The 18,578-nt window shown below is 44.2% G+C and overlaps 1 protein-coding gene across 3 annotated transcripts in view; it reads left to right on the top strand.

The window, feature by feature from the left end:
- The window catches only part of ARHGAP32 (Rho GTPase activating protein 32), a 171,430-nt gene that overhangs the window by 39,985 nt on the left and 112,867 nt on the right, over nucleotides 1-18,578 (top strand). For all 3 annotated transcript variants that reach the window (XM_086476847.1, XM_086476848.1, XM_086476849.1), the window contains 3 exons: nucleotides 7,921-8,012; nucleotides 9,123-9,164; nucleotides 9,523-9,607. In XM_086476847.1, the coding sequence (XP_086332973.1) occupies nucleotides 7,921-8,012; nucleotides 9,123-9,164; nucleotides 9,523-9,607 (219 nt within the window). The remainder of the gene's footprint in view (nucleotides 1-7,920; nucleotides 8,013-9,122; nucleotides 9,165-9,522; nucleotides 9,608-18,578) is intronic.

Here is an 18,578-nt window from a genome sequence, read left to right on the forward strand (position 1 = left end):
GGTCTTGCAGCGTCCATCCACACCTGAGTGACGCCAGGTCATCTCTGGAGAGCGATGTCACCTCAGATGTGTGTCAGCTTTGCTGACCCGGCTCAGAGACCTGAGCAGGGTCTTTGAGCAGTTGCTCGGGAAGGCAGGTTGAAGGAATCCTACCCGGTTATCGTGCCGTGCAGCTGGAAGCTGCTGCAGTGGCTCGGCCAGCGCAGGGTGTGTGATCACAGGCCAAGCCTTCCCGGATAACGCTTGAACAAAGTTAATGAACTGACTCTTTTGTTCCGTTGTTCAGAAGTTTATGGACAGCTTATGGTATAAATTGCATGTTAGAAGTAGACACGTTCTTCACGTTACTGTGTTATTATATGGGTTTGGAAAATGAGTGTATCGTATACCAGTTTTGTATTCTATGCCATTGGAAACAGCTCTTTTTATAAACAAATAGCTGAGTCCAGCTTGGCTTTTACATGCATAAATATAAATTCAGGTTAACTCTACTGACTCAGATATTGGGATTAAATGTCAGGCTGCTGGTTTTTCCACCTTCCCAATCTTTCTTCTACCGCATTGGGAAAATTCTTCAGTTTCTAAGCGGATTTATACCTATAACATACATAACATTGTTATTTGCATAATCACTGAATATGGCCAGGGGACTTAGCTGAGTGGTATTTGCTACTTTCAGGATGAATTCATCTCTCTATTTTTTTGTGTGATGAGAAATTGCTTTCTACCATAACAACCCAAAGCCCCACTTGTCCTTTTATAACTAAGCCACGACTAGGATCCCCTTCTCCCTCTGTGAAACAATAGACTGTAGAAATTGGGCATCAAACAGGCTCTGGGATTTTTGGGGTCTTTTTAGCCAACAAGGAACTGGAATGGAAGTAATTGTGCTCATTGGATGTTCTATTTTCTGTGGCTTTTTTCTAAAATTTATTTTGTAGGCTGTACAGAAGAGGGACTCTAACCCTGGCTGCCTTTCCCACGCGTATTTTATGTGGGATTTTTGTACTTAAAGAAAGTACATTCCTTAGCCAGTATGCTATTATGTGAGGCTGTGTACTGTACCGCTGCAGCTCCCTGGGCTGAGATCTTTGTGAATGGTAATGAGGCGATCTCACTGCTGCTTCACTATAGCGATGTCAAATCCAACCTTAAAGCTGTCAGGTAGTTATCATGCTAATGCTGTCCTCAGTAGCTAGCCATTCATTTTTTGCTTGGTGCATCCGTGTTTTGTCTCTACAACAAATGATAGCTATGAAAGAAAATACAAGCGTGAGGCCGCGTTGCTGGAAGTAACCACCATCCTTGGGGTGTGTTTGATTCATCCGCAGAGAAGCAGTGCGGGTCCGTGCATCTCTTTAAGCCTCGCTTAGGAAATCTTGTCGTGACATCACATCAACCTGCTTTACAGAGGTGGGTTTTGGTCACAATGACAGTAACGCTGCCAAAGTAGGTTCGTACAGCTGCCAAGCTGCTTATTCTGTCTTGGATTCCACTCACCAAGTTAGTTGTTTTACAGGCAAGCTGGAGGTGGTTTTACCCACGTAGCAGAGAGCTGGTGAGCTTTAGTTGAAAACGCAGTAGATGAATAGTTAAGAATTTGTTCTTTGTTCATTCCAGGCTGATCCTTTGAACTATGGTAAATGGATGCCCTGGACTAACTTCTCTATAATGCTAAGTCCCAGGAATGAGAGGTTTCCCTTAATTTGCCAGCTCATGGCAATGCTTAAAAGTTTTTTTTGTGTTTCTTATTTTTTCCCCTTTGGAGGGGAAAAGCTGGGAGTAGAAAAAACACATCCTGTGTGGTCTTTTGAAAGAGAAGAATTCGCTGTTAACCGTGCCATGCAATAAGTACTGGCTAGAACAGTTCAGCATTGACAGGGGATGTGGAAAATGGAATTAAAAGTCCTAAACTCAATGATATACATGAAAATACTTTCTTTATTGGATGCAGCTTTCTTAGACATGGGATTAAGGATGTGCACAGCCAGCAGTCAGAGTTTCCCTACTGGAAATGTGTCATTTTTTCACTGCCTTTCCTCTATCACATTTCTCCTTTACCATGAGATTTTAAAGACATCTCTGGTTGGGTGACTGTTTCCCCACATTCCCCAATCCCTGAACCGAGAGCTAAATTAAAAAGCCAGTCCTACCTCTAATTACTCCAGCCGTTGTGGCCGTGAGCGATGCCTGCACATAAAGCCAGCCCTACAGCTATCCTTTGGCACATCAGGAAGGATGTTCCTTTTGTCTTTGCAACAGGGATCAAGGTACTTGCAGTAGGTAAGGAGCTAAGTGACGACTTCGATTTAAAAAAGAAAAATGCTTTCCTAAAATTTAGAAGGTTCAGCTGTTTCTCGTTCTGAAAAACATCTTTGTTGGATCTCAAAGCTGTTTCTTTCCACACCGCGGCTTGGATCGCTGTAATCAGAGTACGCAGGACCCTCGCACTCTCCAAGGTAAAATTTATCTGCGGCCTTGCTCCTTTCTGAGTGAGGGTGCGTAGCCAGCTCCTGCAAATAGAGCTGGGTACACAGGCCTCCGGGGTGTGAGGGCAGGAGTTTGTCCTTGGTTGGCAGCCTTGCATAGGCTCTAGGTGGTTATTGAATGTGCCAGTGCTGCGCTCTGCTGCTCAGCCCGTGAATAGCACGGGTATTAATTCTTCAGGTGGCCAGTTGGGAAATGCAGACTTGGAGCTGGGGGTATTTATTTTTAATTTTACTCCTTCAGTAAAGCTCCTGTTGTATAATGAGCAGATATTTTTGTTTCAGCTGAGATTGTCGGACTGGGGTACACGAACCAGATGCAATTGCTTCTTTGTTTTAAATGTGTCCAAGTATCTTAAGCAGCTCTGGAAAAGGTAGCTGAGGTGTGTTACGCTGACACCATCATCCTGTATGAAAATACTTTGGAAACTCATTTGCATCCACTAAATGAAGCCGTGGAAAGTGGTAATATGAAGAACTTGGCAAATACTTGCATTTCCATCATATTGCCACTGTCCCTCTGACATTTTTAGATGAATGTTGTATCCTCATCAATCACATTTCTTCCATTCAAAAAAGTGACCTAGTTACAGCCTTGCAGTGCTCAGGTACATTTTAATCCTTTTAGGGATAGTGCTTGGACAGGTAGTGCTGCAGAATTGGCCCCTTTCGTTTGGAGTTGCTTGTAGTAGCTCGGGACATGGTGACTTTCAGTTCAGGGGAAGCATTTTTCGTTTGCTTCGATGATTTATTTATTGTGGAGAACGAGGATAGTTGCTACCACAGATAAAGTAAGAGTAGAGAGAGCTTTCATTCCCTGGAGGGTGTTAGTGGCTGTGGAGTATGAAGCTGAGATGAACCATATCTCTTCTTTCAGTGTGCTTCAGGCTAACTCTTGAGCAGTAATTGGTAAAAGCAGGACGGTGCTAATGGAGCCATCACCTTTTACGGGGGGGGGGGGGGGGGGGGGGGAGGTGGAGGTTTGGGAGGACAGTTTCTTTTTAAGGTTGCGTAGAAAGTTCTGCAAAGAAGTTGGTGCCGAGCCAGCTTTGCATAGCTAGTTGGTACCCGGGATTTGGAGCAGCTGTTGGTGTCCTTGTGCGTAAACACCCGCTTCAGATACTGAACTGTGTAGACTGGCCACTTCAGCTCATCCTCTCGCTCAGGTTAAGCGGGCTGTTACCTCAGAGTAATGGCCTTTACTGAAACAGCATTGCCCTTTCCTTCTGTTCTTCAGTGAAGAAGTAAAACTCTGACAAAGCTTTGTTTTTTTGGAAAGCTCGGGGGGGGGGGGGTTGTGGTGGTCTGTTGTGGGGTTTTTTCCCCCTTTTTTTTTGTTTGCTATTTTCTGCCCCCATCCAAGAAAATTGAAAGGAAGTGAAGATGATGTAAAGGAAAGACTGTCATGGAAACCAACTAGCGTTTTGAATCAGCTCGGCCATTTTTAGAAACAAGGCCATGTGCTGAAGGAATCCAGAGCAATCTGGTCCCTCCAAACCGGTTTTGGTGAGAGACTGATGGTAGGAAGATGCATAAATGTTGCTGCCTGTTCTAATAGTTGTTCATGCTTTGTGTCAACCTTGGATTTTGCCTTCAGAGATCCTACTTGAATTCAGAAGCCTGGGTAGATGCTGACCTGTCAATTCTTGTCTTGGATCTGTTCCTGTATATGGTACCTCCTCAGGGGTTTTATAGTAGTATTGTGGAAAACCAGTTTACCAGTTATGGGATTACTGGAGCTTGGTGGGATTCCACAGTTTCTTCTGTTCTTCTTGTATGTCCCAGTGTGAGTCTGTGGCAGCAGGAGGAGGGCTCGGGGTTTTGCATTGGTTCAATATTCTCCCCTGTTGAGGATACCAAGGTAGAAACTTTGCTACCTCGTGTTCACTGGACTGTTTTCTTCAATTTTATGTGTATTTTCAGATTGTGTTACGTTTCTGGATGTGAGGGAGACAGGTTGACATGTTTCCTGATAAATGCAATGAGACTTTTGGGGAGAAAATCCTTTCATATTATGCAGTGGAATCGTTAGATATAAATTATTTATGACTAAGGTTTTGTGTGCTGGAGAGCACAAAGCTGAAGTTTTCCAAATCGCGTCTATAAATACAAAGACCAGAAATTTCAAACTTGGATGCTTAAAGCTAGACACCCTGATTTGTGAGAGCTCTCAGATTCCCAGGGGGTTCAGCAGCGACGCTTGAAAACTGCACAAGGGATGTAGGTACTTCAGAGGCCCTCCCGATACCCGCCGTGCAAACGGCTGCGGTGATTTAAAACCAGAATGACCATCCGTGGGGGGGTGGGATGGACAGACGGGCGTTCTCCCAAAGTCGCTTAGAGCAGCCATTGGGGTGGGATCTACCTGCCTCACAAATTGATGGAGATACCTGTTATGAGATATGGAAGATCTCAAATCTTGCCCCAACTGCTGCTAACAGAAGTGCACTCGTCAGCGGGCTTTTGGTAGGAGCATAACGTGGCTCGGGGGAGACGGGTGAAGTGGTGCTGCTCAAAAGCCTGCCGCTGAAGTGACCGAGGATCCCGATAAAGCCAATTGACTGCGTTCTGGGTCGAGTCCTAATTTGTTTACCAAGTTTTAGGACCAAGGCAGATTGATGCAGCAGTGACACTAAGTTATGAAAACTGGACTAAATAATTTGCATAAATGGATTTGCTATGCAATTACTAGGTTTCCACAGAACAGCAATGCGTGGAAAATAGGGAAGCGAGGAGCACTTGATGAGGCTAGCGAGCTAATTTTCAAGTGTAAATAATCCAACTGTTTCAAAATAATTTTAAAAATTAAATTACCGTGACACAAAGCACAAAAGGTGACAAATCTCATTTGGAGTGTTTTGTTTGTGTTTTGGGAGGAGGGTAAGCTAGGGTGACATTTTGCGTGCAACATTTTGGATCAAAACAGGTGCAAACTACAGGTGAATAAATGTTATGTTTTGTAGCTATTTATCTTTGGTTTAAATGGAAAGTAGTTGCAGTTTATTGTGGAGCAATATGGTTTGTAAAATGGCAATAAGTTTCTTTTTTGCTAATTTATCTATTCACCAAGTTTTTTTCTGGTGTTAGGACCTCATACTAAAGGCTTTAGTTTGCGCAAAATCACCGTTCTGGCCTTTCGCCTCGACTTAGGAGAGAGTGTTCTTCTGCAGCAGAGTCCAGAGAGTTCAGATCTAATTGGAAAAGCAACCGAAGTCAGTTAATTACTGTGTTGCGTCTCGTTGTAGTCCACTTAAATGGGTACATGCTGTTGGAAGAGGGAGAGACAGATACCTCCTTCCAGCACGGTTTGGACATAACTCAACGGGGAAGAGGAGGATAATACAACTTTTTCCAAGAGAGATGCTGGCATTTAAGTCTCCTGGAGGTGTGAGTTTTGCCTACGCTGCTTTGAGTCAGATCCAGGGTAATCTCTACCCACTGCTGCAAGCTGGCTTGAAGCCCATGTTTTTCTGTCAGATTTGTTTATCCATTTTTATATCCCACCAGCTTCTAGTGCTGGTGGGGAAGAAAAAATCATTTTTCTTCCTACAGAAATTCTGTTCCTTGGAAAATTAAGGCAAGCACATCAGCTTTGCCTAAAAGCAGCTTACAGGAATGGCACATTTATTACTGTAATTAGTTGTTTTCTTATGTAAAAGATCTGTAAGGTTTATTAAATTGGTGATCCTCTTAATGTTAAAATTCACAATGAGGCTCTCAAGTGTCCTATTACATACTAAAGTAATTGTGTACTTAGTAACAGTCAGTCAGCCAAGGAAAGGTTTATTTAAGGGTATAAATATTGTCCCTGTTTTTCTTCAGTGACTGTGTGTGCACGTACAGCTGTGGGACAGCGGAGTGAAAGCATCACTTGTGTTCAGGGCTGTGAAAGGTGCAACTGGGAGAGTGAGTGTCCTGCCTTCGGATTTATTCAGTCCTGTTGAAAGGGGGGATTGGGAGCTCACTCTGATAGCTGCAGCATCTCTTTTCCAAAGGCAGTGCTGGAAGTAACAGGAACTTGTCTGGGTGCAGAGAAGAACGTGCTCTACTCGAGTCCTACGTAGGGCGCTGTGGCGTTGGCGGGGTGAATGCGTCTGTCTGCGGTGTGTGTCTGCCTCCGAGCCAAGGTCATCCTGGATTCCCTGTATCGAGGGAGAAGTGGACACTGCTGCAACGTGGCTGAAAGAAAGTTTCCCCCATTGTTCGTCCCGTAGGTGGGCTGCTAGCTCGAGTTGTCATGGTCTGACTCTCAGGTTTTGGGGGCGAGGACCATGTTGTTTGCATATTTTACACTGCAGCACACACGTGTATTCTGTCGTTCTATATAACAGCTCTTGGACTGATCATCTCTGTTCAGAGACCTTTTGGTCGACCAGCTTAGACACGTTGGTACTGATCTGGGTCAGGGAAGTCATCTGTTTACTCCTGGCGTTAGGAAATTGATTTGCTGTGATACTTTTTTGTTCCAGGCCTGTAAGAGAAGCAATACTGAAGTGGCTTTCTTCCTCTTGCTTGAGCATTCACTAGTTTGGACGTTATTCATGTTTTGTAGTGCATTGGATAAAGCAGAAAAACGCTCATTCAGCTGGTCTCACCCACATCACTAATGAGCTGTCTCTGGCCAACATCAGAGACCATGGTTTTTTCCTTCTGCTCGCTGAAGTCTGTGCTGATCTTCCTGTTTGATCGCTGCTGTCTTCATAAGAGCCTCACCTAAAACCCCTCCTTCCTCTAAGCTTGGGGCCTGGTACAACGAGAGAAGCACGTGGTGCTGAGGGTGTCAGAGCGCCCTGTGATGGCGAATGCTGCCCCAGCAGAGCTCATGGCTTATGAAAAAGCAGCAGGAGGAAGGAGAGGATGGGAAAGCAGGGCAGAACAGGTGAAAAGAGGGAGTTTGAGCTCTGGTGTTGCTAAAGTAAATGAATTTTGGTGTTTAAGGAGTTTTATTATGTTCATGCGCTTATACCAATAGCTTCAAATATCTTTTTTAAAAGCTCACCTCCCACATACAGACGGCTCTGTCATTAACTTGCTTTTCCACTGTGTGAGCTATCCAGCCTCTTCCACTGCCTCTGCCTGAATCTAAGTGCAAGGATGTGTGGAAAACCAGGTACTTAATGAGGAGGCCAAGTATGGAGTTCAGGAGTGTATGTTAGACTCCTACCTCTGAAAATCTCCAGTTTAGAAACCAGAAGCAGGTGGTTAGCTAAGAGTTAGCCAGGCTCTGCAGCATGGTTCAGGAAGAGATAATCACATACCAGATCGTAATGCTGAGGTTCAGTTTTCTGTGTTGAAAAGACAGAAGTACACCTTCCAGCACAGAGGAGATTTCAGCTGGTGTTTGTACATACATGTAAAAATACATGGGCTACTGCTTAGCTTAGTGTGCAGTCAAATGTTAAGTTCTTTGCTTTTTCTTTCTTCTTTTTTGCAGGCGAGAGGTGCAGATATCCCTGACATTCCCGGGGAGTTGCCGCTCCGGACCTGTGGCAGCACAGCAAGTATGAAAGTGAAGAATGTGAAAAAGTAAGAGCTGTGTTCTTTGATTTTTCCCCTCTTTGCTGGGCTTCTAGTTTTGCTATCTTGGGGTTTAGCTATTGTGCTGCAATACAGTTAGGGCACTCAGCAACCATTTTGGATAGTGACTTCATCAGAGCAACCAAAATCCGTGGGAAACAAAGTAAATGATAGCTGACGTAGTCTAAAACTGGGGACTTGAGAGGTTTTGTTGGCTCCTTCACCTGTTCCTGGCCATAGAAGCAAAGCTTGTTAGAGTTTTGAACCTCACTGTTACTGTATTCTTACATTTTTGTGACTTCTTCCTGAAACAGATTATTTTTTTTTAAAAAAAAAGAAGAGCATATATATGTATGTACGTATAAAAAAAACTAAAGAGAAGCCTGTATAAATGAGATAATTTTCCCTGTCTCCTTATGCTCTGGGAAGCTAAACCAGGACATGTGGGTGGCCTAGATATATTTTTTTATTTGATATTTTTTCACTTTTCCTTCCCTTGCATTCTGCGCTGTACCTCTTCTTCATTGGAATGGGTTTTGCACAATTTTTCTTTTTTACGGGTATTTCTTTCTTCTCTGATCTCCCAGATCTTTTTTTTTTTTTTCTGTGGGCTTACACTATCTTTTTCTCTCTCTTATTCTCTCCCAGAGAATGTAAACCAGCTTATTATGCTTGCAGCTAAGGTTTCAAACCTCTAACCTGCCCAGGGGATCACAAGTAATCAATATTACTTGACATGTCTTTGCTAAGACTGCTGACTCAAGGACCAGAGCTCCCCAATATGGATTGATCTGTGCATTCAGATCACCTCTCTGTAGTGCTCTGATGCTGTAAGGGAAATGGCTCTTTGTTCTAGTGCTGAGCAGCCAGATGCTGCATCTCACTTCCCACTTATATTCCCGTGGGAAGAGAGAGCTAGATAATGACAATCTCATTGGCTCACCACCAGAAATATCTATAGGAGTCTATAATAGCTTCAGCAGAAGCAAGAGCATGTTGCAGAGCCAGAGGATCTCCCCGTCAGCCATCATTGTAACTGGAGACACTTGGGAATAATTATGCCTCACTTTTGAATTTTAAAAAGGCAAAGGATAAATAGCGTTTGTTCTGCACCCTCAGATACATCAACCCGGGACTGATGGGCTGTGATGCCTTTCACAGGTAAAGTTCTCCTTTCCTCTGTGTCTCGTGTAAGGCTGTTGATTTGCACTGCAAAACTGCATTCGTACCGGTAGAGCGGCTTGTCCCCGCACCATTACTTAAAGATGTGGGCTTTGGTGGGGATGAAATGCCACGCAGTTCTTTAAGGATGCGATGCTAAAAGCCACTTTGTGATTTGGTTGTCCTTTCTCCACTGTTTTGGTGCACCACCTCAACGAATCCCTCTGTTCCCTTGGCTTTAGGATGAGAAAGTCGTTACTATTTTATATCAGCAACTGCGTTTTAAAACAGTGCTCGATGCTGAGCGTCGTTTCAGTGATTTGCAGCTATCTCACGGTGTGCTTTTGGTGTGCTTCAGGTTGTCCTTCACAAAGGGTCATTTCCCGAAGATGGCTGAATGTGCACATTTCCATTATGAAAACGTGGACTTTGGCAACATACAGGTGAGTTTCAGCTTTCTTTTGTGTACAGACCTCCACTGTGCTTGGGAGGCGGTAGAGCGACCTCCACTGAGGTTTGTGGAGTTTGTTGCAAAGTGTTCAGTGATAAGAAGTTAAAGCAATAGGGTCTCTTTGTCTGGAATTGCTTCTGTGTACTGGGCCAGAATCTGGCCTCAGCCATGTGGCCACCCCTTTCAGGTTGGAGTTGCTTTTATTTCCACTGGATTTGACTGATGTCACTGTTCTAAGGCTGCATCAAACATGCATTATTGAGTCATCCCTCATAACTGCGTGAATAGTTTTAGTTTGTGTGTGTGTGTGTTTCTTTAAACGATTGTGTGAACGTATTTATGTAAATATAAATCGTCAAAATTTATCCGTTTTCCTCACGTTATCTCAGCTCTGCATTGTGCGTTGCAGCAGCTGTGTCATCAGGATAGGAGAAATTGCTAGTCAGCTTGAGCTGCGTTTCTAGAAGTGTGCAGGCTTCGCTCCTTTGTGATCCATCCGTCAGAAATACCAGCAGAAGCATTTTCCATTGAGCAGGACCGGGGAGGGCTGAGAACTGGGAATCGCTGTTAGTTTCTCACAAACAGGGCACATCTTGTTCTGCGCTTAGAGAAGCAGGAATGCCTCCAGCATCTGCCAGCCTCGTAGCCAAAAAGAGGTTACAACCTTTTCATTTGTAAAACATTTCCTGTAATACAGAGTGAATTACTTACAGCCTTTCATGTTTCCGTACTTGACAGTTTTGCAAGCAGAATTATGCACCCGTTTTTTCCGTCTCTGTGAAATTCTGACTGAGACGGGGTTTGGGTCCTGTTCAGCGCTCGTATCTGCGATTATTCACACTTAGTAGGGCTGTTGCACGGGGTGTGTGTGCATTGGCAGACACACAGACACACGAAGGCAGAGCAGGTTAGACCAAACGGTGGGCTTAAGAGCACACCAGTGCAAAGAGCTCTGTCCGTAACGAGGTCCCTGGGAGCTGATGCAAGCAGGAGCAGTTCCCAGTCTTCTGAAGCAAACCCGTGCTGCTTTATTTTCAGTTTCTGTGTATAGGCACGGTGTGGCTAATTATGTCCCTGCTTTTTGACTCCTGGGAGTTTTCTGATTTGACACCACTAATTTCTCAGTCGTTTTGGAGAGAGGTTTTATGTTAGCGTAGGTGTTGAGCAGGTTTCTGTGCACACAGATGTTTTTTGCATTGTGCAGTCCTCCTGAGTTTTCCTTTCCATCATTCAGAGAAATTCAGCACAATGCACAAGCTGGAGAGAGGTATTACAGCCTCTGTTACATGGCACTAGTATTTAAAGCGTTTTGAAGACAAATAATTTAATTCTTTTGTGGGTTTAAGCATTTTTTTGGAGCGTTTTAAGGATGGCAGGGCATAACTTGTAGGGTTGATATGCTGAGATGTTTGTGCTTTTGAGAGGGAGAAGTCAAATCAGATAATACGTTCTTTACAGATTTTCTTCACGTTGTTCTGCCAACAAACCTGAAGCGTGTTCTGCTGGGAAGTTTCCACAAGCAGGAGCTGTCTAGCGCTCATTTTTGTGGTGTCATTGCTGTTTTCCATGCTCCTGCTCGCTTGTCCTCTGTGTTGTGCCCTCTGGCACTAGCAGAACACCAACTGCTGCGACCAGAGGAGTGGCCTGGCTGAAAAACAATAATTGGGGAAGGATAGCCCAGGAAGAAAAAGTAGTGTTGGTTGTTGAGCCACATCAGGCCCCTTGAGCTGTTTTCTCTCGCAGTGTCTGTGTGGTGAAGCTGGGAGGATGACGGCAGCACGGGAGGCCATAAAAGTGCGAATGTGTGTGTGTCAGGGGGCACAATTCTCTTGTTTCCACCACTGCTACCTCTGAAAAACCATACACGCTTAACTATTGGTGTACCTAGTGCAAAATGTGTGCTTAAAGAAGGTACATCAGGCCCTAAGCACCCTCTCTGTGCCTCTTGTCCCTTCCTTCTTCTGAGCGAGATTTCTGATAGATCCCCCCGGTGTAGTGACTTCTTTATACGGATAAAAATACCTGAAGAGCGGGGCTTTGCTCCTGAAATACAAAAGGGTAGGGCATGACAGTATTTCCTTGGTGGAAGACCAGTATTAATGGTGAAATAAATGCAAGCTATTAATACAACAGCAGTATTAGTTTACAGATTTAAAAATAGGCTCATATAGGACTCATACATTTTAATCAAGTGGCATTCATTGGTGGGTCCTTTGTGATAACAAGGTAGACGAGAGAATAGCAGTAGGCTGAAGTGACTTGAAAATGACAGCTTGGCACCTAATAGCGAATTACCAGGTTGCATCTGAGGGGTAGTGGGTGTAAACTCCTTTCAAAATCTATTCACTGTTAAAAATTTGCATAGTAGAAATGCAGTATTACTGTGCTGTGTCAGGAATTGTGTAATGCTGTCTATTAACAGCCTGGCCAAATTTCAGATTGTTTTGTAACGTTTATGTCACTTATAATATGGGCTCATGGTGCAATCGGTATTAATATCTTGGCATTTCACCTCATGAGATCATTTTAAACTAACTTTGTGAGATGTATAAAAAAGAATTTGTTCTCGTCTTAGCACCTTGCTAACAAAACTGGCTGCATTCTGGCATGCTTTTGCTCTTCAGAAGTGTTCTGCTGTACTGCTTTCAACAGCAATGTGTTTTAACCTTATCTGCGTCTGGCCAGCAAGACGTGTGTTGCATCAGCGGGGAAATTGCTGGTTGACCAGGCAAAGGTAGTTGATGTCAAAGCTGTGGTTACAGGATGGGCTTTACAGATTGCGTCAGTGCCAGAAATTCACTGGTATTTTGCTGAAATACCTTACATTCATCACTGCGTTTATTTTTGAAAGCACTGATTTTTGATTTTATGGTGAAAAGCTGGGTTCTGCATAATAGTCTAACATTGGCTCAATGTTTAGGAGCCTTGTTAGCAGGAGCAGAGCTGTGGTTCAGCCTCGCTGTGGTCAAGGTGTTATTAGGCCATGGCTAGATTGCGATTACCCTGCATCGGTTAGGTCGGTTCTGCTGGCTTCCTTCTCTCTTCAGCTCTGCTGCCTTTCCACAGGTCTTGGGTACTGTCTCCCTGTGATGCCTCTCCTCTCTCTAGAACGTCAAAACTCAATTCATGAGTCTACAAAGCAAACATTGCTTGCACACCTATCGCTGTACAGGGCGTCTTAGCCTTCAGTTAAGCGCTGAAGTGTGAAGCTGGAAGTCCTCAGCATCTCTTCCAGATCTCTCACCACGCATTTAACCTCAGAAGTGCCTAAATCATCCCAATGTAACCTAAAAGAAGTTCACAGTCGGTTTCTAAGGCAGCTTATTAAATTGAAGCATGATTGCAGGGTCTGCTGATTGGAAAAGCTTCCTCCTTAGGGGCCGTGTTGTTGCAGCACCGTGCGGTGTACTGCAGGCAGCTGAGTTGAAGAGTTGGTGTGTACGTGCTAAACAGTGCAGCATCTGCCAGGCACTCGCTTGAGTTGAAGTTCAATGCACAAGCGTGGTGCTCAGCCCAGGCTGATTTGACTGTGTGGTCCAGGTTTTGTGTTGGAGCTGTGGAGCTGCTCGGGGTAACTCATTGACGTGTCGTTTGGGTACCTCAGTGCAGGAGGTGTGTCACACGGTCTCACAGCCTCTTGAGCTTGTTCATGCACAGGAATGGAGCTATTTGAACAAAAACCTCTGTATCGCCAAGTTACACCAAAGTAGAATGACTCCTCCCCTAGCGTGGTGCAAATGTGATTTTACTTTACGTAGTGCTAGGTGCCGTTAATAGAACAGGAAAAGTAGCGATTAGGTATTCTGTAAATATCTTTACTTCCTGCCAGAAATACAGACTTTGTTCCCTGCTTGAAAGAACCAAGAAATTATCTTTAGTCGAGTAGGTTTTAGTAATGGAATGTGGAGAGCTGATCAGCTCTGCGGTTCCCAGTCCATATTCTTTCAGCTCCCTGAAAAACCCATTGCTAAAGGAGAGAAAGTGCTTTCAGGCGCGTTCATATCACTTCAGCGATCTCGTGCTTGACAGAGATTTACCCTTTCAGACAGCGCTTGCGTTTATGTCGCTGCCTTCTAAAAATAGCCCCTTCCCGTCGGAACAGGGTTGGATTACAGCGCATGGAAGATCCTCTCCTTATCTGTTAAGCTTTGGCATCGCAAGTGGTAGGAGCGTGTTATCAGTGGTGAAGGAAGTATTTGAACCAGAATCACTTCCGCCTGCGGAGGCATCAGCTGCCAGGAATTCTTGTTATGAACTCAGCAGTATTGTTTGCTCTTGGAGTGCCTTTGGCAAGCTGCAGCCTCCGAGCCGAGATGATAGGCTGCCGTGCAGCGGTGGCTGTGGTTTGTGCCTGTAATTGTATTTTCCTGATGGGCCTTAAGAGTTAGAAGCTTTGCAAAGAGCAGTTCAGTTCTTCTTGTGCCCTTTGTCACCAGAGCCCGATGAGAAGGTATTTTTCAAGGTCGTCTTCTTTTGGTTTGCCTTTTGTTCTTTTATTTAATAATATTCCAGGGAAGGGGGTGCAAAGGGGAAGTGTGCTCGTGAAGGTGTCTCTGTTAATCATACAGTAACGTTTTTTTCCTGAGATGGATTGCAGAGGAGGCAAAAATGGTAAAGCCTGACCAGATGCCCTCCTCTGGAGTTATCTGGGGGTAGTTTAAGGTGTTTCTGCCAGAGCTAAAAGCAATCCTCTACACAGGTCACCTAGATAGATACAACAGGAATGGAAGAGTGCTCCCTGATCTGTGTCCGTGTGAAGTCGGACAGCTTAGCTCAAATCTCCTTCCATCAGTGCCTTTAAACTAAGCGTGCTCACTGCCTTCAGTGTAGGAGGGCTTGTTCCTTCCCCCAGCTCTTCTGGGGGCATGAGAATTTTCAGTGTCTTGGCAGTCATGAGCAGCTACAGGCTGTAAAGTCTTCAGTTATTCCACTCATTTGCAAAGGGTTTAAAAAGAAAAAAATATTTTAAAAGTGAAATATGGAGCAGCAGTCCTCCCCACGCCAATCCCTTTGAAAAGATGGAAATACGTAGTAAAAATCACAAATCTGGCCTGAATTTTGCTGTGTATTGGTGCTATGAAAGACAATTTTGCTGGGTTTTGCTTTGTCGTTACGAATATATGAGTGGTTAGGACACGCGTGTAGCCCTAGTGCCTACAAAGCGGTGCTGCTTTTTAGCCTTTCATCTCTGGATGCTCTTGATCTCCCCCAAAAATGACTTTGCCATATTCTGATATGTTGTGTTGCCCTTCTTTAGACCGAGGCCTTCCCCTCCTGTTCCCCGTCCTTTCCATATGGTTTCTTTTCCTGTTGCCTTCTGAAGTGGTAGGGAGAGATGTTGCAAGGGCTGCTTTAAGGATGCGGGTATATAAACCCAGCTATGTTCACAGTGTAGGTGGAAACTGCTTCTATTAACTTAATAATTCCAGCCACAACTCCCTGAAAATTGGCACAGTCTCCTGCCAAGTTCAACAAATTTTTAAAATTTGGAGTCTCTAGGCCAAGCTTCTCGATGCCAAAAAAGTTAGGAAAATATTCGAGTAAGTTCACCTCGGTTTTTGGATTCTTTTATTTCCTGGTTGTGCATCCAACTTGCCACTAACTCCTCAGAAAAATTCTTCCCTGGAACAAGATCACACCTGTGAAATTCCAGCTTGCCTGCTTTTCTTCCAGCAAAATGGGGAGAAAGCCAACGTGGGCTTAGTAGTGGAAGTGTAACTTCAAGGACGGAGAATATCTCTCCGTGAAACTTCACTATTGCTGCTCGCACATTTACTACTTGTTTTACAGTTGTTGCTTGCGTAGAGAAAGCCAACAGCCTTGTGAGCGACCGGGCTTCGTGTAAATTGTCTGCCAGTCACTGAAGCCTGCTCAGAAACCTCATTTCAAGGCTACGCAGGTCCTTCCACTGCCCCCGTGGTCGTTGTTTTGCTGAAGGTGTTTGCGATCCCCCGAAGGAAGAGAGGGGATTGCTTCTGCTCAGAGGAGCTGGTGGGTGAGGAGAGCTGTCCCGCTGTCCCACCACCTGTCAGAGGAGCGTACGCGCTCGTGTGTTTGGAGGTGGAACTCGGCAATGTATGGGAACAGCCAGCTTCAGGCTTACGCTAATGGTCTCTTGTGGTTTTGGCTGCTAAATCATCCTTAAAATGTATTGTATGCTTTGCTGTCACCTTTCTCCCTTTGACTGACAGTTACTGAAATCGATAATTTAGAAATGTTTATATTTTTTTACAAAGTGAAAGGTAATTTGTCTGACGTGACTCAGCTGGCTGGCTATTGAATTGTCTGTCACAGGGAGGAAAGGGTTTTTTTCCTGTTAGTATTTAGTTGGATTAGCTCTGTCTGATTCCATGTACGTCCTTTATTTTGAGCCGATCATCTAGGTGTGTAAATGGAAGGGGAGTCTATAACCCACAAATAATTATTAAAAGCAAATGAGATTTTACCTGTTGATTCAGTTGAACAGGTAGTTTTGCACTTTTTTTTTTTTTTTTTCCCTTCTCCTGTTGCCTTTGGATGGTTTTATGAGTTTATCTGGGACGGTTCGATTCTCCACAAGGTGGGAGTCACTGGAGAGAAAGACCCAGCGCGGTGTTTCTGTGTCTGGGACAACATGGCAAACCTGGGAGCTCTGTTTATGATTATTCCCCACTTTGTGTGTCTCTTCTCTGCCTTATTAGTACGAGAAAGGTCACTGTGCAGATTTGGGTGAGCCTTTTCTCAGGTATCCTCTGTTACCTACGTGCTGAGTACTGGCAGGGCAAAACCGTTTCAGGGAAATCTGCGCGTACTCGGCTCTTCTTCAGTCACGAGTGACTGGGGACTTGTGACACTCCAATTTGAAAACGTTGACCTCCTGCAGGAATACAGCTTAGTTTTTCTTCCCCTGCATTTAACACTGAAAATATGCGAACTTGCTTGTGGATATTTAGTCTTTATTGGTGCGTAGTGGCTCTTTGATCGCATGAGTAAATCTTAAAATTGACTGTAATAAGCTCAGCTGTTAACTGTGGCGTTGACCTCCTGCTGTTTGCCACCATCATAAATCATCTTTAGCAGCGTGTCACAGAAACGTATAAAAATTGTTTTAATTAGTAACTGGAACAAAGTTGTGTTGGAAATTTTTTCTGCCCTGAGGTTTAATGACCTGAAAAAACCAGAAGGATGTATTCTATGTATAATTAAAATACATTAAAAATTTGAGAAGAATCTGCGGGCTCCAGAAAAATAATCCTCATTTCACTAGTGTTTCATAGTTGGCAAGAGGATTAAAACCCTTATGGTTTTATATGTAGTAAGCCATCCTGTTAACAGGAGTGGTGTTAAAATGCAGCATAATATTGTACTCCTAGATCTGCAAGCGTGCGAAGCTGGTGTGATTCTAATAACTAGCGAACTTCATGTTGATGTGATCCCTGAGATTTACAGAAGCAGGGATGTGTGTTTATTGTGCAGTGGAGGTTTGTCACACCAGTGGATGTATTAGCTGTTAAACCAAACATCATTGGGGACGTTTACATTTTGTGTTTACTGGACCTGCTTACAAAAAGGGTAGCTTGTTTAGTTCGTGCTTAGGTGCCAGAATTTTGAGGTTTGACAGAGTTGGCAGGTTAGGCTACAGATTTTTAAACTGTTCATTGATTAGCTTAGATTTTCAACTGTATGGGTGTACCTTTGTCCTGTAGTTCTACGTGTTTTCATTCATTTCCTGGTGAAGAAGCACGGATAAGATATAACCTGATCTTGGAAAATTTGTGTTTCTGACTGCCTTGGCTTTGAGATGTTTTGCTGGTTAAGGTGTGTTGGTTTGAGCAGACCAGGTATGCTCCATCCGTGTTGCCAGGTATCCTCTGTATCCTGGAACCTGCGGGGACTGTTTGCTCGTGATGGTCGCGGGATCTGCTTTACTGTTTGCTCGTGATGGTCGCGGGATCTGCTTTCCAGGTAGTTTGCAGACTTTGAAAGTCGACGCTGCTTTCCCACCCGCTTCACTCAGTAATATAATCTCACAAGAGGGCATGTGGTGTGGTGAACTCAAGCTTGTTCTCTCGTTGTAAAATCAGGGAAGAGTTGTCTTTCGGTGCTCAGGAAAAAGCTCGTACTATCATGATCTGTCCTGCCAGGCAAGAAAATGCAGAGGAAAGCACTTGAACTAATGGTATTTAGATACTACACGTGAAAATGTTTGCTGCTCTGTGGCAGGATTCTTGCTGCAGTGTGTGTAGCTGCACGTGTATCAGCCAGGATGTTTCCAGATCTGCTGAGACCCGAGTTTTGTTGTAACAGAGAGGATTGTGCGGAAGATTTCCTGTCAGTGTAGACTTCTACAAGGGTCTGGATTCAGATTTTTTTGGTTTAGAAGGGGAAGCATACACATAGGCACATATTCTCACCCGCACGTACTATATAACGTCTAGAAGGCATTCAAACATGTTGGTAGACTTTGATGGTTTTGTTGTTGTGTCCCTTGCTGTGGTGTGTGAGCAGAACACGGAGCCTTCTGCTGGCAAGGCTCTGACCTTCGGCTCTCCTGGGCGTCCATCCCAAAAAGCTGTTTGATCTCCACTGAGGATCCCAAAGATAGCGATTACTTGTTTCCTCTAACTTCTCATTTCTGGATGTTTTGCCAACAGAACCTGCAAATTCAGGTTGCTGTTTCCTGGAAAAGCAGAATAAAATTGAATGCTTCCATTGTATGTCATGTGGATGTATGGTTGTGGTTTTTTAAAATAAGCATGTGATGCTCTCGCTGCCTCTTCAAGACTCCCTCTCCTAAAGTGTAACTTCTTTCCTCTCTCTTGAAACTAACTGAACCAACTTTGATTCCACTCCGCAGTTCTTCTTTCCACCTTTCTACCGTATGAATGAAAGAAACAAATAAAAACTCAATTACTTGCTATGGGGCGTATTTTTAAGGTGCAAGACTTCCCCTACCACCATCCCAAATTTTTCTTTCACATGTT

Source organism: Leptosomus discolor, chromosome 22, assembly GCF_034619465.1.
Source record: "Leptosomus discolor isolate bLepDis1 chromosome 22, bLepDis1.hap2, whole genome shotgun sequence".
NCBI classification, from domain to species: Eukaryota; Metazoa; Chordata; class Aves; order Leptosomiformes; family Leptosomidae; genus Leptosomus; species Leptosomus discolor.